General features: G+C 41.6%; 1 protein-coding gene across 1 annotated transcript in view; it reads left to right on the top strand.

The window, feature by feature from the left end:
• Window positions 1-26,101, top strand: part of LOC146020189 (cytochrome P450 2K1-like) — a 50,853-nt gene extending 24,752 nt beyond the window's left edge. Inside the window, exons 5-9 of the mRNA XM_083153122.1 lie at window positions 8,361-8,534; window positions 13,216-13,357; window positions 21,768-21,955; window positions 23,385-23,526; window positions 25,791-26,101. Coding sequence (XP_083009248.1) covers window positions 8,361-8,534; window positions 13,216-13,357; window positions 21,768-21,955; window positions 23,385-23,526; window positions 25,791-25,978 — 834 coding nt within the window. The 3' untranslated portion in view covers window positions 25,979-26,101. The remainder of the gene's footprint in view (window positions 1-8,360; window positions 8,535-13,215; window positions 13,358-21,767; window positions 21,956-23,384; window positions 23,527-25,790) is intronic.
• Window positions 26,102-26,647: the final 546 nt, after the last annotated feature.

Here is a 26,647-nt window from a genome sequence, read left to right as displayed (position 1 = left end):
CTCTCCTTTATCAGGGTGCAAGTTCCCGTCATATGGGAATGCGCTCTGGGCGCTGAGTGTCCACTGTATCAATAGCGGTTAAGCCCAGATTCGGAGACAACCTTTATGCAGTTGGTGGTAGCCGGGCTGTATGGGGCTCCACAATACACGTTTCTTCGCCTTTGTAATCAGTCAGCAGCTTCCTCAGCCTTTGTAATCGGTCAGCGGATTCCTTCATGTTGACTCTTTTTGTGGACAGTGAAGTGGTTGTCAGGTTAGGACCTCAACATGTCCACAAGTTGGGGAATGGTGTTTTATCTACCTTTTCCATTTAAGTCACTGACGCGTTTCGCCACTGGCTGTGGCTTTTTCAAAGGTCTTTTAAAAAAGCCATGGCTAGTGGCCAAACGCATCAGACGTTTGCACTCAGAACTCCAGGATTGTATTGATTGTCACCAGAAGCTGCTTTACATCCACCTTTACCACTGCTCCCTTGGGGAAACCTCTACAGGACCTCTTGTGGCCCTCCAACAGGACATCCGGCAGGTGAATACCCCCAGGTGTAATTTACCATCTATAGCAGGACAGGCCAACCTGTGGCTCTCCAGATGTTGTGAAACTACAAATCCCAGCATGCCTTGTCACAGTTTTAACACTCCCTTATAGCAAAACTGTGGCAAGGCATGATGGGATTTGTAGTTTGACAACATCTGGAGAGCCACAGGTTGGCCAGGCCTGATCTATAGACACCTGAAAGGGGACGTTCCCATCTCGGCCTTTGAACACAGCCCATTCTATCATCCTCCAGTGGCGATTGGGGGCCCCGCACCACCAGAGAGGACCTTAGGCCATTCTTAAAGTTCCTGTACAATTGTTTCACAGATTCCCCCAGCTGCACCGAAATGGGATAACATACAAATAGAGAGGACCTGTGAATTTTTCCCTACCCTATTCATCATCCCAAAGCAGAATTAGCAGCTTTGACCAAGTACCCTACCTTCAATTGGACAGGTCACCAAAGAGCCATAAGATCCATTTGGCTCCACCATCCATCCTGAGAGTGAGATTTACCCTTTTAACAGTTCACTAAAGTATCATTTGTTGCATGTATGTATGTTAATGTTACATATAAAAACTATTTTTTATTAATTGAGTCCTTTATTCATTGTAGTTTTAGCACTGATTCTTTGCATTTTTTTCCTTGGTAGTTTCTAATAGGGATTGCCTGCCCCTATATCCCAGCAGCTGCTTTGAGGAAACAGCTCACACTATAGGCACATATACGTTCTCGGCTAGAATATACCTTTTCTGCCAATAGACCATAGGCCTGGGTAATTGGAGCCTCACAGGTGTCCCTCCTTTGACCTATGGAGCACCTTAAACAGAGGAACCAGGTGGAGCTGCGGCTGGGGGATGCTGTACACTTCAAAAATAGTTGCCCTTGGGGTGGGTGATGACAGAGGGGGTTTGCGGAGGTGATCACAGGTGGGGTGTTAGAGGGCAGTCTGTGCAGGGACCGCAGCTATGTAGGCCAACTGGAGGGGGTTCTGGAGGTGCCTGGGTATCAGCTGTATGAGAGTGTGGGTCTGGGGTACCTGCACGGGCTGCTGCTGTTGCCGGCCCCCGCCGGTCACATCTTCCGGTTTTGCCTGCAGCAAGACACCCTGTCGGCAGCTCCTCCATGTCCCAGTGGCTCTGTCTGGCTGTTGCCAACCAATGGCACCTTCCCCTCCGCACGCGGGTCCCGGCTCTGGCTCACATCGGGTCACGACCCCTGCCGCCGATGGGTTCTTTCTGGCTGCGCTGGTGCTGTGCAGTGGGGTGATTAGGATCAAGTTCCTTTGGTGTGCAGGGGTACAGGGGGTACCACATATACAGAGCTAACCATCTCACAGAGCAGATACTCACAAAATCATTTAGGGCTGCTGGTACTTGCAATCCACCTGTACAAAAAAAAATACTCCCCCACATAGCCCCCGTTTTCCAATTTACTACTCCTTGGATTAGGTCTTCTTCAGTTCTCATAGGTATCCATGAGTCATGGCTGCACCCACATTCAGCACTTACCAAATAATTTATATGGCAGTGTTCATAAGTGAACTGCCATTATGTTTCGTCTCTCTACAGGGCCAGGTTTGTTTGTTTGTTTGTTTTTTGCCAAGAATAGTTGTACATGGACTGAAGAGGAACTGGGCCAAGGATTCAGTGAATATAAAATTGGAAAATGGGGGCTGTGTGCTTTTTTTAATTCATTGTGTGTCTCTTGTTTGAAGAAATATTTTTAACAGGTGGACCACAATCACCAGCAGGCCTTTGATGTCCAGGAATCCTGTCTCTTGTTGTTCCACATATGTCGTCATACCAGGGCAGGCGTTCAGCAACTTGTAGGCTGCATATTAAAAAAAACAATATTATTAACTGAGCTGACCAGTTTGGGGCTGGTCAACATTATGGGATGTCAGGGATATAGGAATCCCCATGCCGTTTTTCTTTCTTCTAAAGCAGGATAGGCCAACCTGTGGCTCTCCAGATGTTGTGAAACTACAAATCCCAGCATGCCTTGCCACAGTTTTAACACTCCCTTATAGCAAAACTGTGGCAAGGCATGATGGAATTTGTAGTTTCACAACATCTGGAGAGCCACAGGTTGGCCAGGCCTGTTTCTAAAGCATTATCTCCCTGGATGCTTCAGGCTTGCACTGGTATTTGAAAAATAAGGAACCCCATGCTGCCCCCACCGCAACCACCACCACCATTTATTTTCTATTACCGCAACCACCACCACCATTTATTTTCTATTTCCAGACCACACTTTTTCTATTTTTTTATTTTTTTACAACTTTTTATTAAAGCATCTCATTGCAATTGACAATGACATTTGTCTGTTCAATACAAAACAGAGATAAAGGTAAATACATTGTTACAGTTACAACTACACCTGGATTGTTACCATCGAAGGAAATCCATTCAACTTGTGGCGACCAGCCTGGTAAATATCTTTAAAAACCTCCGGAGTTACCCCTTATCATGCTCCTGGGATATTCCCATCAGCATATTCTTTGTATGTTTTTCACCTGGTGAGGTCTGACTATCCTCAATTAAAGCAGCTGCTTCCTAGAGAAAACACACATGATCAAGCGCTCAGAAATATAACCCATGTTATTTCTTCTGCCAACGAGGAGAGCCTTCTTACTGAGGTGCACATTGGGGGAGGGGGGACTTAGTGAGGTACACATTGGGAGGGGGGATTTAGTGAGGTACACAGTGGGGGAGGGGGACTTAGTGAGGTACACATTGGGGAGGGGGGATTTAGTGAGGTACACAGTGGGACAAGAGGGCTTAGTGAGGTACATAGTGGGGAAGGGGGGACTTAGTGAAGTACACAGTGGGACAAGTGGGCTTAGTGAGGTACATAGTGGGGGAGGGGGGCTTAGTGAAGTAAACTGTGGCGGAGGAGGGCTTAGTGAAGTACACAGTGGGGGAGGGGGGTTAGTGAGGTACACAGTGGGACAGGGAGGATATAGCAGAGTACATAGTGGAGGAGGGGGGATTTAGTGAAGTACACAGTGGGGGAGGGGTGATAGTGAGGTACACATTGGTAGTGGGGGTTTAAGAGGTACAAAGTGATGCCTAACACAACCCTGCTCTTCCTCTCTTTCTGTCTCTCCCCTCCCCGATCCACCGCCAACTCCCTCTCTCTCTCTGCCCACCCTCTATCTCTCACCCATTCTGTCCAGTTATCTCTTCTGTCATTTTCTGTCTCCCTTTGCTCTCTCCCCAAGCTCACTCTCCCTCCTTTTCTCTCTCCGCTGCTTTCTTTTCCCCTGTTCCCTCTCTTTCTCTCAACCCTCTCTCTCACTTCCCCTCCATTTCTGTCTCACCTTTCTTACTCTGTCTTTCGCTGCACCTAAGCTCTCTGTGTGTTGGGGGGGGGGGGGGGGGGGGTTCCAAGATTTTGCTATGGGGCCCACTAAGTTCTAGTTACGCCTCCCGTGGTTCTATGGTCAGTCTGACTCTCGTCTCGCGGCTCTCCCTCAACAACTTAATGGGCGGCGCAGCAGATTTTTATATTAAGTAAACGCAGCAGCAGCTGCATATATGTATATTTTAACTACAATACATTTGCATGGTCTTTTACTGAAGGGCACCCTGGTGGCTAAATATTATGGACCTGATTCTAATTGACAATCTCCTCTGCGCGATCGCACAGGGGCGCAATGTTTTAAAGTTTCGTGGTGGTCTCATCTACTAGGGGGCGCCCCAAAAAATCTTGCCTAAGGTGTCAAACTGAATAAGGCCGGCTCTGAGTGTACCTATTAGTCAAATTAACGAACAATTAATTCATTCATTATTTATTAGTCCAGATTCCAAAAGTGGACACATTCCATCCATAAATCTAAGCATCCAACACAATAGGGGGATCTCCTAGTAGCCTTCTAGTTTTACACCATTCTGGATTTCTGAGAATCTGTCAAAAAATATATATTTCAAATGTATATAATAGCAATGTGTTCTAAAATGAAAAGAAAAGAGTTATCCTGCTGGTTGAGATTTAAGAGGCTGCTGATCTCTGTTCCTGTGTGCAGCAATGAGAGTCAGAACCCCTCACATTGAGCTCCAGGCAAAAGCGGATCTAGCCACAGCTGCCCCTGTCACCCACTGGTTTTCCATCACCCTATACAGAACGGTTTTACATGCAACTGCATTTATGAATAATAAAAATGTCCTACATCCTCTGGCTTTAGGGAACAATTCCAAATATATCCCATTCTGCAATAAAGAGTAAATCATTGACTAAATGCTCCTAAACAAAATTTCATACCTGCTGCCAGAAACCTCATATTAAAGGGCAAGTCCAGAGACAATGCAATAGTTTTACAGCCCATACTTTACAGTATATTTTATCCTTAGGAAACCTGCACTAGCGTCTAATGGGGTCTGCACACAAACAGAGGAGTTCTTTGTGGATTGCATTGAACTTTGCAGTGCGGATAAGAAAGAATGGATTGTCCTTTTAGCTGTGAACGAGATTGTAATTCCCTTTAAGCTTAATACTAGCACGCAGGTGAATTTAATATTGTTTCAAGAAGACTATAAGACTTTTAGAGTAAAACCTAAAATTCATCCAGCCAAAGTGAAAGTTACAGGGTACACTGGGGAGGAAATTCCTGTGAAAGGTACATGCTTAGTGACACTGAAATTTAAGGGAAAACAATTTAAAACATCTCTACTCAGTGGCAAACGCAGGATTTTCAGAAGGGGGTTTCCAGAGGGGCGGAGCAAAGCACAGAGATGGACACTTAGGTGACCCAGTATATGCCGGGTCATTTAAAGTATTATAGATAGACCAATATATATATAAATATATATATATATACATACAGGGGTGTCAACAGCAGTGTAGACCCCTGGGCATAGCAATGTATTGGGGCCACTACTGATCCTCCAGCGGTACGGGTGGGGGAAGCTTTGATGTCCCGCGGGTGGTAGGGGGTATTATATCAACTGCTCAGCATGTAGGGCCAGGATCAGTAATTTCCACTAATTACACCTTTACTGCACAGATGGTGGGAGATGGGGTGGGAGAAGGGGGCATTGGGCTGAATGAAGGGGCCCTGACACATAACTTCCAGGGTGGTAGAGGATGTTTAATATGCAGAGGAGGGGTGTATAGTAGAGTGGGCATATTATTCATAATTTTCTGGTGGGAGACAGCTTGCTTGACTGCAGATATCTCCAGTTCCCAGAAATACATTTATTAGATTTTAATAAATTTAAAAACTAGAGAATCCCACCTACCAAATGGTAATGAGGACTAGGAGATCAGAGTTCAGGAGGCAGAGCAATCTGCCAACGAGAATATAAAACTACATACCAGGTGTGTGGAGCTGGAGCATTAACCAGTTGCTCGAAGGCTGATATCTCTGGTTCTCGGAACAGTAGAGACAAGCTACTAGTGTCCACCAATGGGGGAGAGTCCCAGCTTTTGGAATATTCCTTCAGAGAAATTTTGAGTCAGACAGAACCTGAAATATCTGACTTGGAAGAGCAATTAACAGGCTTGGATGGGGACCACTGCTTTGAAGTCAGATATCTCCGGTTCCCAAGGGCCGATTTCTAAAATTCTTGTACCCATGGAAAGAGAGAACCCTCAGCTTTCAGCCTAGGGCCCTTAGACTCCTGGGGGGGTTTCTGGGTACCCATAAACCCCCCCTGCGTGCGCTACTGCTACTGATTGTGGATAAAAATGTGCAACCGATACTAGGATTAAGTTCCTGTGAGAGACTAAGCTTGCTAAAGAAAGTTTTTACGGTGACATCACAAGTAGAAGATGACTGCAAATCAATGTTTACAGAATACAGAGACTTGTTTAAAGGTCTAGGTTGCTTGCTTGGAGAGCATAAAATAAATATAGACACGCAAGTTTCTTCCGTGATGCACCCCTGTAGAAAAGTGGCGTTTGCGCTGAGAGAAAGACTGAAACGAGAGTTAAATCGCATGGAAGCCTTGGGTGTGATACCGAAAGTTTATGAGTCTACTGAATGGGTAAGCTCTTTAGTAATTGTTGAAAAGAAAAATGGACAACTCAGAATATGTCTAGACCCCAGAGATTTAAACAAAGCTATTAAACGAGAACATTTCAAACTACCAACTAGAGATGAAATCATGTCGCAATTTGCGGGAGCAAAATGGTTCAGTAAATTGGACGCATCTTCAGGATTCTGGCAAATGAAGCTAGATGAGGCCAGCTCAAAGCTTTGTATATTTAATACACCAGAAGGTCGATGCAGATTTCTTCGTCTACCATATGGAATTTTGTCTGCTCCAGAAGTATATCACAAAAAGATACACATGATATTTGAACATATTCCAGGTGTTGAAACAATGATGGAACTTGTCAAGAAAGTAAATCTAAAGCTAAACAAGGACAAATGTGAATTTGGCGTGAATACACTTACCTTTATGGGAGACGAGGTCTCAGATCAAGGTGTAAAACCAGACCCAAGGAAAATATCAGCCATAGTGAACATGGAACGTCCTAACAACAAAGACGACGTCAGAAGATTCCTAGGAATGATTACTTAGGAAAGTTTATTTCTCAACTCTCTGAACGAACAGCCTCTCTTAGATGGTTGTAGGACAAAGATAACGAGTGGATGTGGTCACATGAACAAGAAGAAAGTTGGCAACACTTGAAACAGATCATTACAGAGCAACCAGTGCTAAAATTCTTTGATCCTGCGAAAAGAATAAGAATTTCAGCAGATGCTTCCCAATTTGGCCTAGGCTCAGTGTTGTTAGAAGAACATGAGGATACATGGCAACCAGTAATCTATGCATCAAGAGCACTGACAAGTGCTGAAACAAGGTATGCTCAGATAGAAAAAGAACTTCTAGCGATCACATATGCATGTGAGTGATTTCATCAATTTGTGTATGGTCAAACATTTACAGTGGAAACTGACCACAAGCCATTGGTCGCTATCATGACTAAATCATTACATGAATGTCCCATGACAATTCAACGAATGCTTATGAGACTACAGAAATATGATGTACACTTGCTGTACTGTCCCTGGTAAATACTACATTGCTGATACACTTTCTCGTGCTGTGGACAAAAGTGAAGGTTCCAAAAGTCTGATGGATGAAGAGATAGAAGCCTATGTTAATTTGATCGTAGCTTCTCTATCAGTGTCTCTTGTAAGACAAGAACAGATTAGGAAAGAAACTGAGACAGATGACACAATAAAAGTGTTGAAAGATATCATTCTGAAAGATTGGCCAGCAGCAAAACATGCGTGCCCCCATTCTATTTATGATTATTGGATGTACCGGAGTGACCTTACAGTTGTTGATGGTATTATTTACAAAGGCAATAGGTTTGTCATACCTGCACAACTAAGAACAACTATGCTCTGCAAGATACATGAAGGCCACTTAGGAGAGCGCGTGAAGTTATGTATTGGCCCATGCAGTTCCTGTTCCCTGCCTGGGGTGTCGCTGTTTGCTGTGGTGTTTCTAGCACAGGTCTGGTTTGCATATCAGTGCTGATATACAGATCACACTGTGCTAGAAGCACTACAGGCAGGGAAAAGGAACTGCATGGGTTTTCAACGATGGCGGATGCTAGAATGGGAGAGAAAGAGATAATGCAGTCGATAATTTTTTTTTATTAAATAAAGGGCCAGTAATACTTTTATGTCACCTGGTGCCATATTAAGTAATTCATGATGGTGGCATGTGCATGCTGGAACTTGTAGTGCCAAAAGTACATAATACAATTGTCTCTAACAAAAAATATTATTGGTACTTTTATATCTGAGCATTAAAAGCATTATTTGCTAAGATTGTAAATAAAAGTGTATTTGTTTCAACAGGTATACAATTACTTCCCTCTTATCGGAACTCTTCTCGGTTTCCATAAGCCCGTAGCGGAAAACATAAAAGAACAAATTAATTTTACCTCAGAGTGTATCAAGATACGAAGACAGGAGTTTGATGAAAATGACATCACCGGATTTATTGATGCATTTCTTCTGAAGCAAAAACAGGTAAATTATACTTGTTTTACGATTCATTACCCCCTTACCACCACCACCCAACTAGAGGCAATCATTTTCACCTGTATACAGCAGAGCAGTACAGAACAAAGGGGTTTATATTGTCATTTATGTAATGAACTAAGTTTTTGTCTATAGCAGAAAGTAGGTATGACGCAGTGTACGGAACCATAAGTAGCACCAAATAATATACTGTACCAGCCCCATGTCCGCCCCCGCCTGCCCCCTCTGGAGCAAATGTCCCGGCGAGTGTTAAACTCGCCAAAGCCGTTTGCTCCCGGGTATGCACAAAAATGGGCATGCGCAAACCTCCCACTATCTGACATAGGGCCGAATTGGGACCCATACGATCGGCCCCACTTTGTATACAGCTGGTGTATCTTTTGCCCTGATGCAGGAACCCTGAAGTCTTTAGTAGTTACTGTAGGTGGCCGGTAAATGCCGCTGGTGCTTGTGGCTATGCTCAAGGTTTGTCCCAGTGTACGCAATATTATTGTATCAAAATAAACTGTGTTTAATGTCAATTCTGCCTTAAGTCTGGTAGTAGTGCTGCCCCATTGCCATTTTTTAAATATGCTACATACAGTAATCACTCCGGGGAACCTAAGGGTTTATGTAGGCCGAGCTTCGCTTCCTAAGAATGGGCTCCTTCGTGGCAGAAGTCTCTGCCAACCACAATTTTGTTAATATGCTATGTAGTCGCAAATGCAGTCCCGGGGATACAGTATGGAAATGTATGCAGAGTTTAGCCCACCCTAATAGGGCTAAGCTCTGCATACATGATCTGTATTCAGCAATACTGTGGCCCAGTACTCATCTATAAAGCATACTGTACATTACTGCATTTAACACACAGTAAAGTACTGTAGTTCTTGGACTATATTACTGTACTGTATTTCATTGAAGACCTCACAAATGTGCAATGGTGATTTTCAAAACCTGCATCTGGTGGATAAGCGTTAGCATTACACTCAATGGCAACACCATACGCCACACTAGCCGTGTTCACGACATTTCAGCACGCTGTAGTGCGGATCAATAAGCAATCCGACCACCATAGGTATGATAGATGAGTGTGGCTATATCTGTAGGTCTTGAGTCATTTGAAAATACCGACTCTATATGAGTAATTGTGGCAGGAGACTCCTCCAGGTACAAATTGAGCAACTAGTCTCCTGAAGCATTCCGTCTCCTGCTGCTGCTCTATTGGACAGGAAATTACAGTTTTATCTATAGCGGGCTATAAATAATTCCCGACATTCTGTGGATCCATTCGTGCCGTCCCTTCTTCTGTATAGTTATTTAGCAATTGGTGTGGCATTCCCTTCATTGTTGTCCTTGACCAAATTGGATAGTTTACTCTATCAGGGCAAGTAACCATGATGCAAGTTACACCCCTTTCACACCGCACAGATAACCTGGCCCGGGTTGTTGCCGTGTTGACCCTGGTCACTGTGCGGTGTGAAAGGGCCTTTTGAAAAATCCCAGGTCCATAAACCCGGCAATCCAATTTGGGCTAAAAGAAGGGTTTTAAAGGGTCGGACCTGGGTTGCTGGGCAGTATGAACGGATACACAGGTTATACTTTCACCCTGCCCAGCACCCGGGTCCCGTTCACACTATGGTGGGAGGAAGCATCAGCTCCAAGTGCTGCATCCTCCCCCAGTGATGCATCGCTGCTCTCACAATGATGTCAGCAACCCGGGCTATTGCTGGGTCACTGTGGGAGTTTCACCTCTCAAATGCCCGGTCGCTCCCGCTCCCGGGACGGACCAGTGTCGAAATCTTTGTGCGACCCGGCATTTGCGAGGTGTTATACAGGGCTGCTCCAGCCACAGCTCATCTATCATGGTGATCTTTGACACAAATAGCAGAATCAGATGATCTGGATACGGTACAGTAGATGAAGGGTTGTTAGTAGGTTCAGAAGAGTAAACGTGACAGCTGGACACAGAGCAGTAACCTTTGTGCTTCTTGAACATTTCTCACCACCAAACCTCAGTCTCATTAAAAAGAAAGAAAAATGTTTTAACTAAGCTGGGAAAACACTTTACATTCATGTCACCACTGATATCGTTAGCGATATTGCATACCCTCCAATTGTACCTATTTAGCCGGTACAGTACCATTTTTAAATGGTCTGTCCCCGCTAAATCATAGTGTACCGAAGGTACCGGAATGTTTTAGGCAGCACAGAGTTTAAGAACCCTGCGCTGGTGTCACTGAAGGCTCGGGCAGCACCGGCCACTGGGAGAAGAGGGGCTCGCAGCAGTGCAGAGTAAGGCTTTTACACTGACAGCACTGCAGCGAATGGTAGCCGCCTCGACCCTCCGCGGCCAATCACAGTGCAGGCACTGCGGACAATCATAGAGCAGGTACTGCGGCCAATCACAGCACATGGGGCCGGAAGGAATTTGCATTGTGCCAGCCCCATGTGACAGTTGAAGTGCGTGAGCGGTGGCTCAGGCAACGGGACCGGGGACACCATCATCATAGGTAGCTGGGGTACATATCACCATGGGGGGTGTGGTAGCTGGTGTGCAGTACACATTCATGGCCACGCCCCCTTCCTGAATGTGTACCGATTTATTATCTTCAAATGTTGGAGGGTGTATGCAGAAGTGTCACTGGAAAAACCTGGTTACATAGAACTTAGAGTGCCGGGTGATTTTTTTCAAAATAGGTGAAAATTGTCAAGCAAACATTTTTAATCATCATCATGACCGGTAATGATTATCTTATATAGGAAATATAATAATTTTTTACACAACATTTATCATTAAAATCATTAAAATTTAAATGAAACAAAAGTGAGCTGAGCTGGCATTTTTAGTGGATCGTTTGCACATCTCTCACAGAGATGTTGGCACTCAAAGGGTTAAACTTGCAGTCGTGCCCATCTAGGTCCGAGCTAAGCTTCTTTCTTCCTGCAAAGCTGCATCTTATTCACGCAAATAACAACCGGAAGTGACAAATCCACTTTGCTAGATTACTCTGATCATAGTGATGTACATTTCCTCTATCTGAATACATTACAGCTTTTCTCATACCACCCTCCATACTGCTACATCTGCTACCTTGTTAGTGTTTAAGACATTCCTGTGTTAAAGTCTCACCCGGTATATTCAGTACACTGGAGGCGAATTGTACTAAGCCATGAAAAGTGATACAGTGGTAACACACCAGCCAATCAGCTCCTAACTGTCCTGTTACAGACGGGGTTTGAAAGATGACAGAAGCTGATTGGTTGGTCATTTATTTCTTCATTTTATCATTTTTAAATTCTTAGTACATTTTGCCTGTTTAACAAAGAAAACAAAAAGAAAAAGAAACTCGGGTGGGGTGCACTCTTAATACCCCAATCTCAAAGTTGCTCAAAAAAGATGCATTATATGCTTTAGTGAATTTTTTATTGTGATTTTTTTATATATATTTGCTGAGTGTCTACACTAAAAAACAACATTTAATGATTATAATTTAATCTGTCCTTGCGATTTATTGGTTATTTACAGGAATTAATCTAACTGATGTGTGTATATATGCGCTTAATTCTGAAAGCTGACCATCATACTGTATATCCTTAATGCTTTTAACCCAGGGGCATTGTTGGTATATTCTCAATTGAATTTGAGATAAGGATTATAATCATGGATCAGCGTAACTCAAAATTTCAGAAAAAGCAAAAAACAATTTTTTTATATACATATACACATCAAAATATTTTTTTTTGGTATTATTTACATATATACAATTCTGATTTCTCTTATGATTTAGTGGCAGGTGCTTGCTTGTTTGTAATTTTAAATTTAGAAGCCATCTCATAATTATAGTCAGTTATATCCCCAACCTACTATCCATACCTTCTAAATCTTATCAAAATTATTCAACCCCACCTATTGCAGGCTTCCCTCACCAACCCTCTCTTTTAGTCTACATTTTGCCTGTAACTGGTGTTTCTCTGCATCTGATATAAAATGCAACATTTAAAAAATGTTGATACGCTACACGTCTCGGAGCAGATCAGGCGCGCCGGGACTCTCACGCTATATAGCATATGAACACTAGCGGGTATATTTAGTAAAGGTTGATTTTGATTGCTTTAATATAGATGAAAATCCACCTTTTAGTAAATATACCCCTAAATATACACCTAGGTGTATGAAGACATCTATATAAAAAACCTGAATGTGCATGTGTTGACAAATAGAACTGCAGTGTATGAATGTATATGGGGGTAACACTCTCAAAGACTATGGGGGGTATTCAATGCTGTGGGCGAGCGGCGACAGCGAGCAGAGCTTCCTGCTCGTTGTCACCACTCACCCTGTCAGTAGTCAATGCAGCCCCCTCATACGCCAATTCCCCCTTGCTCCATTTTTTGAGCGAGGGAGAATTGGCGTATGCGGCGCCAGAACCAGCGAGACTCGTGGCTAAATACAACGAGTTTTCTGCACTAGCCGCGGGTCTCGCTGTTTTGGGGAATTCTCACCATCCTGTGACAGCGAGGATTTTCCCAGAACGCTGAATAGGGTGAGCGGCCGGCGCGGGGGTTAAACAGCGAGGATTGCTGGTTTTCTGCAATCCTCGCTGTTTAACCCCCTCGCCGGCCGCATTGAATACCTGCCTATGTATCGTTAAAGTATATTCTTACTATTTAACATTTGTGTTTTCAGGAATCAACTGCATCTGAAACATATTTTACCGATAAAAACTTGATCTACACAGTTCTGGATTTATTTTCAGCTGGAAGTGAAACGACATCTGCAACGCTATGCTGGTCCCTTTTATTGATGGCAAAGTATCCAGAAATACAAAGTAATTTTGCTATGTTATATCTAGGGGATTTAAGAGGTTACTGGCTGACATAAGTGCCATAGTACATACTTGCCGACATGTAATTTCTCCTCTCTGGGAGAACCCCGGAGAGGAGGCTTTCAGCTGCACTGGGTGTGGACCGATCCCTACATCATCAAGCCCCACCCCCATTACATAAAATGCAGTGATTTGTGGATGTACATGGAGAGATTGGGCTAAAATTAAATAATTTGAATCATTTTAGCTCCACCCCCTCCATGCCGGTATTTAATTCAGAGGCATGTGGTAGGCATGCCCATCCTTCAAAGGATCCAGGAGGGGGACTCAATTTTCGGGGGCCTCCCAGCCATTATGGATTCGGAGAGGGTTGACAAGTATGCCATAGTGGCATACTGTGTGACAAATATTTAAATACAATCATAAAAATACGGTCAGCAGAACAGCTGAGCTTGAAGTAAAAGCTAAAACTACATTCAAAGCCAATCTTTCAATACATTACCTAAATGACTGGATCTGTGCAGTATAAAGGCTGGACCAGAGCATCAGAGCTAGTCTGGCATATACTGTAGTTGTATAATTCCATTCATTGGCTGTCTGAAGTGATGGCTCTGTACCTTGTTCACATCTTTCCTATCTGATCGCTCTTTCAGTGTTTGCTTCTCTGACTCTACCTCCTCTTCACTACTTCTGTCAGTTGGAGTTCCGCAAGGCTCAGTCTTAGGTCCTCTGCTTTTCTCAATCTATACCTCATCTCTTGGCAAACTCATCAGCTCTTTTGGATTTAAGTATCATTTATATGCGGATGATACTCAACTCTATCTATCAACCCCAGCGTTGTCACGAGTGGTCTTGGGCCGAGTCTCTGAATGTCTCTCTGCCATATCATCTTTGATGTCTTCTCGCCACCTCAAACTCAATATTTTCAAAACAGAATTACTTATATTCCCACCAGCCAAGAACAGTTACCATCCTGATATCTCCATCACTGTTGACAACTCGACAATCTACCCTACCCCACAAGCTTGTTGCCTAGGGGTCATCCTCGACTCTGAACTGTCCTTTGTTCCTCATATTCAATCGGTCTCCAAATCATTTTATATGCATCTAAAAAACTTATCTAAAATACGACCCTATCTTACACAAGACACTACTAAATCTCTTATCCATGCGCTCATTATATCCCGCATTGATTATTGCAATAGTCTTCTAACTAGTCTTCCCAAGAAAAGACTCTCGCCACTGCAATCCATTCTAAATGCTGCTGCTAGGCTGATCTTCCTAGCAAGATGCTCATCGTCTGCTGATCCGCTCTACCAGTCCCTCCATTGGTTACCTGTGTTTTACTGTATTCAATTTAAAACCATTCTGATAGCATATACATCTATTAACCATACTGATCCAGCTTATATCTCTTTACTTATCACAAAATATCTCCCATCTCGACCACTCCGCTATGCACAGGATCTGCGTCTCTCTTCTGCACGGATCACTAGCTCCCACTCAGTATAACAGGACTTTCATTGTGCTGCTCCCATCCTTTGGAATGCTCTTCCACGCACAATAAGACTCTCCACTAGCCTCCAAACTTTCAAGTGTTCCCTGAAAACTCTAACTTTTATTAGTATATTCTAAGATGCCCTATATCCAAATCAGGGGCACTACATAAATTGCGAAAATAGTGAAGAGGTTAAAAAATACATATAATGCACAAACAAAGTGAGTGAAGGAAAAATAAAGAGTTAGTGTGTTAAAAAACACATATGTTAATTAGGGAGAGATGTTACCGGATAGATATTCAGACAAAAAAAACCTTCTCGAGGATCAATTCTTTATGTCATAATTTGACAAATAACCGTGGAGAAATATAAAGTGTAGGCGGGTGGTTTATAACCCAATCACGACCAGGGTTGTCCCCTTTGTGATGGGTAATCCACTCTCACTGGTTCCCCAATCACAGGTGGTGGCAAATTAGTGTTGTTTGTGTATTATACTATAGATGGGCACTCTTTGTGAAGGGTGATCCCCTCTCACTGGTTCACCCCTCACAGTAATGGGGTTTGAGATGGCAGTCCCAAAATTATTCAGAGATATTTGTATTTATTTCTCTATTGTATTATACTTTATTGTAGTATCCCATAGGTGCCTTTTATAATTTTCACACACATGGAAAAAACCAACACGGTTGCCACCAATGAGGATATGTCGCCAAACTAGTTTCTATTATTATTACAGGGATGCCACTCTCACTGGCATTACCTGTTGGTACTAATAATAGGGTTGTGTTACCCTCAATATAATAATATACTAGTACATATACACTTCAGATTATTACACTGTTCAGTATAGAGTTTTCCTGTATTATAGTAATTCAGATGGTGTTATTTACTGGCTTAGATTGCCCTCTAGTGGTTGAATCACATGAATTACAGGCACATTACTGTTGCAACATTGTATTCAGTATATGTATTGGATACATCTCTGATACAGTGTCTTATATTTCCCCTGTCTCAAGTCTATCCAAGTCCTATCTCACACAATCAATTTCATTTAGCATAATGACAATTATATAATAAACTGAGAGGACTTCTCCCTAATATGACAGATGCCAACGCAGCGTTTCGCTAATAAGCTTTTTCAAGGCCAACCAGATAGCCTTACATGGAATATATTTATCTATTCTTGGCGGCCAATCATCAGGCCGTTTGGATGTCACATGGTTCTTACTTGCATATGCATACATTCATTAGGTATGCCGTTGTGTGACCGGCGTCCCGCGTCACGCGACCGGCGTCCCGCGTCACGCGACCGGCGTCCCACGTCACGCGACCTTCGTCCCGCGTCACGCGATCGACGATCCGCGTCACGTGATCCGCGTCATCGTTATGCGGCTGCCAGACCGCGTCATCTGACCGGCGATCAGCGTCAGATGACTAGAGCTCAGTGTCAGGTGACCGGCTCATACCATATCATGGCCGGTCACATGATCGTGTAGCGGCCAATCAATGGGCCGTATGTCATAGACCAGGAAGTAAAATCAATGGATATTACGATGCCCCAACCCTGGAGCCTGTATGGTTGATAACCTGTTGGATTTATATGGACATAATAGCCTTAATAAATATATTAAATCACTATCTCTTCCAGTTGTATTTGTCTGGTACTGTTTTAGGTTGCATGTGGATAATTTTCATACTTTTGGGGTATGTAAATTGATGTTAATCTGGATATATTCAATATAGGTATTCATCTTATTTCATTGACATAAGGTATTAACTAGGTTATAGTGAAATTAATAGTAGAATGGTGAGTATGCATGTATATATAAAATGAGAAATAAAAAATGAAGGTGAGGAAACACGTGAAAAGCAAGAAATATACAAAAAATACACGATGTGCTGTGAGTGATAATATGAATATATACATTACACTCTGTTATGTAATGTATGTGTACCAAATCCCCTTATTTTGAAAATTGGGGTTTGGAATAAAATGAAGTCTTAATATGAGTGTTGATACAATGTGCTATATAAGGACATCTGTGATAATAAATTCAATTTAGTGATATGGGCATTAGTCCCATAGTACATAGTGTATTGAAACTGGAACGTGAATTTCATCATTATCTTGATAGGTGTCAAAGTTAAGAAAAGAAAAATAAATTTTAAGTGTAAGGTGAGTATGACATGGTGCTGTGTTCTGTCAAATTTGGTACATACCAAGTTATTATAAAAATTGATGGTAGCAGACAAAATTTATAATAGTTTTTATATTATATATTAACAGTGGCTAGTAATTTGGTAACTTATAAGTGATTGACAGGTTATTGTAACCACCCTCTACAGAGGGGATTCTCTCCCGTCCCCTCCAGATATTATGACTCAATTACAGGTACCAGCCATATAGTTAGGGGTGAGAGAACTTCTAATGGATGCACATGGACCGTCACAGTATCTAGAATGGAAGTATATTTATATCGTATGGTTATTATATTCCTTAATAAAAAAGGAAAAAAGATACAGATATACCTTTTTAATTCAAAAAGTGAAAAGAGAGTAGTTATATGGTATATTCACAGTCACCGATTAAAATTGTAAGATCTCAAAAATTGTGATATAATCTTGATATCATGGTGTGTTATCTCTCCAGTCTTTCAATCAGTATTGGTATACTGTAGACTGGAGTAAATCAGAATCCATGATATTCCTTATCAACCAGGTCATCAAGGTCAGGTTATCCAGATGTTATTATAAATACGGTACAAAACTGTTGTACTCGTTGAGGCCCTTTGGAAACAAACTGTCCATTAAGAAGATCATCTTGGTCTCAAATTGTAAGAGTGATCTATCAAGGTCCCCGCCTCTTATACCCAGCTGAATATGTCTCATGCCAAACACCTTCAACCCATTGGGGTTTCCCCCATGGTTCATTAAGAAGTGCCTGGCCACAGAAGTGAGGGTTTTATATCTCTGGGAATCTCGTGAGGCGTTCCGAATTGTCCCGACATGTTCCAAGATGCGTACTTTTAATGGGCGTGCTGTTTTGCCGATGTAAATTTTACCACATGGGCACTCAAGATGGTATACTGTGCCCACTGTAGTACATGTGATAAGACTTTCTATCTTCCAGATTTTGTTGAATTTATCAGAAAAATTCTGTTGTGGAGTCATAAATCTACACGCTTTACAGTTTCCACATGCTTTGGAACCTTTGTATATAGGTTTGGGTATGTTTGTTCTGGAAAGGTGGCTGTGGAGCAATCGATCCTTAACATTCTTGGATCTTCTCCAGCTCGTCTGGATCTTTGGAGGTAGTATTCGGGCAAGATCTGAGTCCAATTTGAGGACTTCCCAGTGCTTCTGAAGAATAAAGTTGATTTCTCGCCAATGAGTGTTGAAAGTTCCGATGAATCGTATGGTCTCGGATGTATCCTCTTTTCTTTTTGGTCTCAGAAGTTCATCACGGGAGATATCATTAACTTGTTTTGTGGCCCTTCTAATGAGTCGATTGCTATATCCTCGACGTTGGAATCGGGATATAAGTTCCTTCTCTCTCACATGGAAAGCATCCGGATCCGACACGTTCCTTTTTGTCCTCATTAATTCTCCTTTTGGAATGGCTTTAATGGTTGAGGGTAAATGGAAACTGTCAGAATGCAATATGCTATTGGTAGCTGTTTTTTCCCTAAACATGTCTGTGGAAATTGTTCCTTCTTCGTCGACTCAAATTTTTAAATCCAGGAAACTAATTTCTTTCTGGTTCACCTCAGAGGTTAGTTTGAGGTTGAGATCGTTCTGATTGAGAATTCCAATGAATTTCTTCAAATCAGCTAGATCACCCTCCCACAGGAATAGTACATCATCAATGTACCTAAAGTACATCAGGATGTTTTGTGTATACTCTTCCATGGATTCATGAAAAACAAATTCTCTCTCCCACCACCCCAGGTAGAGGTTTGCATATGAGGGGGCACATGCCGTCCCCATAGCTGTCCCTCTAACCTGGAGGTAGTGGGATTCCTGGCATACAAAAAAGTTTTTGGTTAGTATGAATTCGAGTAATTCCAGCAAGATTTCATTAAATTCTGAGAATGTTCCCATCTCCAGGAAATATCTGATGGCCTGGATACCTCGGTCATGTTTAATGCTAGTATATAGGCTTTCAATATCACATGATACAAGCCATACTCCTGGATTGACACAGACCCCATCAAGTTTGGTCAAAACATCTGTTGTGTCTCTAATATAGGAGGGCAATGCTGTTACATGATTTCGTAAATATTGATCCACGAATATACTAGCTTTTTCCGTAAGACTACCCATACCCGACAGGATCGGCCTCCCTGGTGGTCTTTTCTCCTGTTTGTGTACCTTCGGGAGAAGATATAGGGTGGGTGTCTTGGGATTCTTGATGGTAAGGAAGTCAAGATCATTCTTTTTGATAATTCCATTATTGTATGCCGTTTGAATCATTGAGGTATATTGCTTAGTAAACTGCTGTGTCGGGTTAAAAATCAGTTTTTTATAACATGAGGTGTCATTGACATGCTTATTCAATTCTTCCAAATACATTGGTCGGGGCCACAGAACAACGTTACCGCCCTTGTCTGAGGGTTTGACAACAACGTCATCCCACCCAGCAATATCTTTTAGGGCTTGTCTCTCATTTATACTGATGTTATCATTATATCTCCCTTTTGTCTTGAATAGTTCATCAAGTTCATTTGATACAAGTCTTTGATAGACTTGTACTACTGGGCATATATTAATGTCTGGAAAAAATGTGGAGCGTTTCTTGATTTTTCGAGGGTCATGGGCTACTGCTCCCATATTGCCCGGTTCTGTGTTTTCATTTTCCAGATCTTGTAACATTTGTATGCCTCTAAGATCATCCTCATCAAGATTCATTTCTTCACTTCCCAGAGAGTTACTTGGGATGTCATGTGACTGTTTTTTGGCGAAAAATTTCTTTAAGAGGAAAAAGCTTATTAGCGAAACGCTGCGTTGGCATCTGTCATATTAGGGAGAAGTCCTCTCAGTTTATTATATAATTGTCATTATGCTAAATGAAATTGATTGTGTGAGATAGGACTTGGATAGACTTGAGACAGGGGAAATATAAGACACAGATGTATCCAATACATATACTGAATACAATGTTGCAACAGTAATGTGCCTGTAATTCATGTGATTCAACCACTAGAGGGCAATCTAAGCCAGTAAATAACACCATCTGAATTACTATAATACAGGAAAACTCTATACTGAACAGTGTAATAATCTGAAGTGTATATGTACTAGTATATTCTTATATTGAGGGTAACACAACCCTATTATTAGTACCAACAGGTAATGCCAGTGAGAGTGGCATCCCTGTAATAATAATAGAAACTAGTTTGGCGACATATCCTCATTGGTGGCAACCGTGTTGGTTTTTTCCATGTGTGTGAAAATTATAAAAGGCACCTATGGGATACTACAATAAAGTATAATACAATAGAGAAATAAATACAAATATCTCTGAATAATTTTGGGACTGCCATCTCAAACCCCATTACTGTGAGGGGTGAACCAGTGAGAGGGGATCACCCTTCACAAAGAGTGCCCATCTATAGTATAATACACAAACAACACTAATTTGCCACCACCTGTGATTGGGGAACCAGTGAGAGTGGATTACCCATCACAAAGGGGACAACCCTGGTCGTGATTGGGTTATAAACCACCCGCCTACACTTTATATTTCTCCACGGTTATTTGTCAAATTATGACATAAAGAATTGATCCTCGAGAAGGTTTTTTTTGTCTGAATATCTATCCGGTAACATCTCTCCCTAATTAACATATGTGTTTTTTAACACACTAACTCTTTATTTTTCCTTCACTCACTTTGTTTGTGCATTATATGTATTTTTTAACCTCTTCACTATTTTCGCTATTTATGTAGTGCCCCTGATTTGGATATAGGGCATCTTAGAATATACTAATAAAAGTTACGTTTTAATATTTTGTGCGTTCCCCCATACAGCCTTTCTCTTCTCCTCGTATAAATACATTGTTTCTGTTGGGAACTGCACCCCCCACACGGTGGATACAATATTTGGGGGTTTCTCTTTCCATATTTATGGATTAAATCTAAAATAGGTTGTGCGGGTATATACCCAACCCTGTATAGGGTTAACCCAAAAATTCCCTGAAAACTCACCTCTTCAGGCAAGCCTATCATATTTAAGTTCCATATGCATAACCCACTGAGGCATATTTAGTAATGTGGTTTTCTTTTTAGTAAAATAAAAACAGATGGCTTGAGGCCCCCTTTCCCCCATGAGCAGAACCACAAGTCCATATATGCAGGACATTAAAAGGACTTCTAGTTCCAAAGCCAAAGCCAATACTAAAATAATCACACACACCGTACATAGTAAAACTTTATTTACATACATGAGTACAAAATACATGCTACTTACTTACCTATCTTGACATGTAGGCTGATCCCCTTGTCCAGTAGAATCCATGTTGTACCTGTGAAAAATGAAATTATACTCACCTACTCCAGTGTAGATCACATCCTCTTTGGTCCATGCAGGTAGTCCAAGGGTTAAAATAAAAAAATACATATGAGATTGGTGTTTCAAGCAGTGGAAAAAAAAATACATATGGGATTAGTGTATCAAGCAGTGAAAATAGCGAAGTTGCCCATAGCAACCAATCCCCTGGTGATTGCTTGCTATGGGAAACTTCTCCACTCTTTTCACTGTTTGATACATCAACTCTCGAGGGTAGATATATCAAGCCTTTCACCTGTTGGGGGTCTATTATATTATTAGAAATCAAGTCACATCAATCTTTGACAATCATAAAAGTACAAACAGCTATCATATTGTGTTAACAAATAATTATTTCCTGCTTTGTAGAAAGGGTGCAGGAGGAAATCAGGACACATATTAAACCAGGACACATGCCCACAGTAGATGATAGAAGGAGTATGCCTTACACTGACGCAGTGATACATGAAGTACAGAGGTTTGCTAATATCGTTCCCCTGAATGTGTCTCACAGAACTGCAGATGATGTCTATTTCCGAGGTTACTGCATCCCAAAGGTGAGTTTGTGGTATTCGCACAATGTAGCCGTGCCATTCCGTGCATTTATTCATTTGTGTCTCTCCCTTCTAAACTATTAAGGACCTGAGACAGATGCTGCAGTGTCATTTGCTGGTAGTAATTGTTGGGACCCTTGAAAAAAGCTCAGGGTCCCCAGTGATTGCCATGACCAAGGGGTTACACCAGGAACAAAGGAATAAATAAAATCACCCAAAGAAAGACAGAGTTTAGTGAAGTTTTATCTCCCAACTTTGGAGCAGGACCCCGGGTGCCGCAAAGCAGTGCGCTACCAATAAGGGGGCAGGGCCTATTTGAAAGAGGGCATGGACTCATGGGGATGACACTACCGCATGGCCACCTTGGGTATCTGGCCAGAGCTCTGTGAGCTGCTGGCCATACTCCCTGTCCCCCTGCCTGCCGCGAATAGACATTAGAGCAGCAGGTAGCAGGGGGGACTCCCAACTGCCACCTCCCCCACTCGGAACACTGCCGGCCCTGGGTGGGATGTGGGACTGTCCGGAAACAATGGGACCATCCTGAAAAAATCGGGACAGTTGGGAGGTACAGTATGGTGAAGTGTTGATAATAGTCAACACTTATGCTGTCAACAGTGAAATTGTTAATTGTACAATCTCGGTAGGTGAATGTGGAAATAGTAGTAAGGTTATTTAGATCATTTTAATTCAGCATTATTAATTTATACATGATGCTTTACTATTGTCTCATGTTTAAAGATGTCAAATCAACATGTTTAACCTGTTTTACTACCATGTTGGGATACACCCGTGAACATTACACTATCATCATTTTGACTGATTACAGCATAACTGTAGACAAATCATACACCACTCTAATACCTCCCCACTGTCACTATTTTGGCTGGACAGTCACGATTTTAGTGACTGTTCCATGTCCCACCCATGGGCAGCAGTGTCCCAAGGTGGGGAGCAGTTGGGCATCACACTGTCACCTGCTCCTCTTTTATAAGCAGGTGATTTATGCTGGGTACACACCAGAATGATTTGTCCTCAATTCCCCCAATTTCGATACAATCTCGACCGATTGTAGTTAAATTGGGCATGTTTTGGATCCAATTCCGATCTGATGCACATCCCCGCTGGTTGTTTGGTCATTTTGCAGATCCTAACTGCTGCAGTCAGGATTTGAAAATGATCCCTTCAACTGGGTACAGATTGTAATGGGATCGTATGCAGATCGAGAGCGATCATGTGCTCCAACGGATCGTATGATCTTATCACGATCTGCTCATGATCATGATCGTTCTGGTATGTATCCTACATTACAGTAGGAACAGCCCAGTTACTGAACCAGTAGTGTTGCTTTATTGATAGTAGCTTACTCCCCTTACAAGCTACAGTATTAGCATTAATAATATGACTATACAATGTGCTGGTTTATGATCCGCAGGGAACAGAAGTCATTCCATTCCTGACATCCGTTCTATATGACAAGTCTCAATGGAAAACTCCATATGAATTTAACCCAAATCACTTTCTGGATGCAACTGGGAAGTTTGTACGACCCGAAGCATTTATTCCTTTCTCTGCAGGTTGGTGCTTTGAACTATTAAAATGCTATGTATGTGTGAATAAAGAGAGAGAGAGAGAGAGAGAGAGAGTTAGTTTGTGCAGCCTGGCACTCACCCAATGTAACAATGCCCTCTTGAAGAGATGGATATTGCTGGAGGAATCATACAGTGGCACAGTGGCACCTCAGAGGACTTTTCAAAAAGATTGTATTAAAGCATCATAAAAAAGGTCCACTTGTATTTTTTATGGTGCTTTAATACAAACGTGTTGAAAAGTCCTTGAGTGCCGCTGTATGATTCCTCCAGATATATATATATATATAGAGAGAGAGAGAGAGAGAGAGAGAGAGAGTGTGAGTGAGAGATCTTGAAACTCGGCTGCACACTTAAGAATCCAATTGTGGAGTGCCAGGCTCATATATGGTATAATACATACAGTATTAGGAAGCCAGCAACATCCAATTTAGAAGATATCAAAAAGCTTTTAATGGCATAGTAAAGTGCAATGAACAGACATAAGAAGTCATACAAATAACAGGAGGGAGGGTGTACTTAGCATTGTGACAACTGAGAGTATTCCACCCATACGATCCTGTATGCAATCCAGCACTAGTTTTGCCTGTTACATTGACCATTAATAATATGAATTGACCCTGGTCCACCAACCCAAGGCACCCCTGCAAGTGTCCCAAGGCACCCCAGGGAGCCTAGGCACACAGTTTGGGAACCACTGTAGTAGACTATTAAAACATTATAACTTATACAATGTTGCTAAAATTCACAGCTCATCATTAGCTCAACCTAGATATTTATCTTTCAATGCAATGAGTGTAATATAAAAAAAAAAGAAAAAGGCTAGGTACTTGTGTATTATCACGGCGCCCATCGCATACCACGAGGGGACGCGGATTACTTCACATGTATTCTGCGGCCCCTGACGGGGCTCGCTACGATCGCCACGCTTCAGGCTCGGTGGTTCGCTGTGCTCGCCAAACTATCTAAAATCAACTCCACGCTGACGTGGATAGTGGGGCTATGAAAAGGTCAGAGGACGCGTACCACCGCCCCTCGCCACGCTTCGGGTTGGCATTGATAGTGGGGGTGGCATTAACAATGGGGGTGCATTTAACATAGTAATCATCAGGGTGCCTGTACAATTAAAAATCTGGTTGCATGCGATGCGATGAGATGCAACCAATACGATGGTGTACCATGGAAATCTTGGGCGCCGTGATAATACACAAGTACCAAAGGCTATATCTAAAACATTCAAAATCTTTATCATGTTATTGTACATACTGTAAAACACATCCTAAAAATTCCACTCCTCCATTGGCTGGGATGGAAGAAACAGAGATAAAAACAAAATTAGAGGCGGGATCAAAAAAGCATTCAAGCCAAATATTTTCATAAAAGTCCATATTTAACCCTTTAGGTGTCTAAATTCTCAAATTATAGATGGTTTTCATCTATCATTTTTATTTGTAATCTGATTAAAAATTCCCTTTACACAACATAATGGCAATTTAATGTAGAATGTCATGATAAAGATTTTGCATGTTTCATATATTACCACAATTATTAACTTGCTGCCTCACATCACTTGGGTTTAAATATAACATATGAAATTCTTTGTGGAGGTTCTATGTTCTCCCTTCTCTAGACTATCATTTACACCTCTTGGTTTTAAATAATAGTACATATGTAAGATATCCTCAATAAACCATATATATATATATATATGTTCCTAGTCTTAGAAGATAGAATATATAGCGTGAAATAGATGTAATTCTTTTCACAAACCAATGTATAGTTGTTGGTATTATTATATAAAAATGTTGGGACTGCCATGGGTACTAAGTTCACCCCTAGTTTTATCAATGGCCCATTAGACCCATTAGGCAAATAAAACTATTTGGATCAACTTGGCATATAAACATCAGTTACACATCACACAATTAAAAAGCAAGCACCTTAGTAACTCGCTTAGATGAGGACAAAAACGACAGTTTCTTTGCTAAAGGATGTGGTTCGATGCAATTGCAAATTGCACTATCATGACTGTGATAAGGGATGCTGCAATTTACGGATTGCACCGTAGAAGTGGGCATTTTGATATGATCATCGCACCCCCAAACTTGCTCACTGAGAGTTTCCCAGGAAATAAATACAACCTTTTTGTTATGTTTATATCTACCAACATTACAAAATACACAATACAGACACAATATTATATATGTATATATGTATGTATGTGATATATATACGTGTTCACATTCCTACAGGAAGAAGAGTTTGTGTTGGAGAAAGCTTGGCCAAGATGGAACTTTTCCTGTTCTTTACTGGACTTCTTCAAGCATTTACTTTCCACCCACCAGCAGGAGTTTCCTGTGAAGATCTAAGCCTTGATCCTGATGTTGGATTCATACTAATACCTAAGCCTTTTTTGTTATGTGCAAAACCCAATAACTAGTATGAAGCCACCACAATACCCAGTAACAAGGCATACGTTGTTAATTCATTTTGGGTGCTATCAATGCTCAATATTATTTTCCCTGTGTTATTCTCATATTCTATAATAAAACTGTTGAATTCATCCAGGAGCAAATGAATAGATAATTTATTTAACAAAGAACAGAAACATGGAACGTTCCAGAGCAACAGTTCATAATACACAGCACACGCACGTTAAACATTTCCTTATTGCTTCATCTACTGGAACCTTTTGTGCTTTAAAGTTCAAGAACTCCCAAATGGGCAAATGTCCAGTTTGATAGGTATAAAGTTCATCCTAGTAAAATTGTATCAGCGGTTTTGCATGTGATGTGTGAAAGGATCATAAAAAATATAATTTATTTTGTTAAAAAAAAATATCTCAGTTCACCAAATTAGAAGATATAATTTATAAACAATACAAACAACTTTTAAAAAATACATTCATCCATGATCACCCTGTTCATGGCACTCAAAGTAAATGAACTCCTTTGAACTTTGACCCTAGAATCGAAGGGAGGATAAATAGAGGGGATATGGTCACTAGATCTACTAGATCAAGGTCGACAAGCATTAGGTTGACACCACTAGGTCGACATGCATGAAGGTTGACATGCATGAATGTCGACGTGACTGAATGTTGACACGA

The sequence above is a fragment of the Crinia signifera genome, chromosome 7 (assembly GCF_055691185.1).
Source record: "Crinia signifera chromosome 7, ASM5569118v1, whole genome shotgun sequence".
Classification (NCBI taxonomy): Eukaryota; Metazoa; Chordata; class Amphibia; order Anura; family Myobatrachidae; genus Crinia; species Crinia signifera.
The sequence above is the reverse complement of the archived record's forward strand: the minus strand, read 5'-3'. Positions and strand labels throughout refer to the sequence as shown.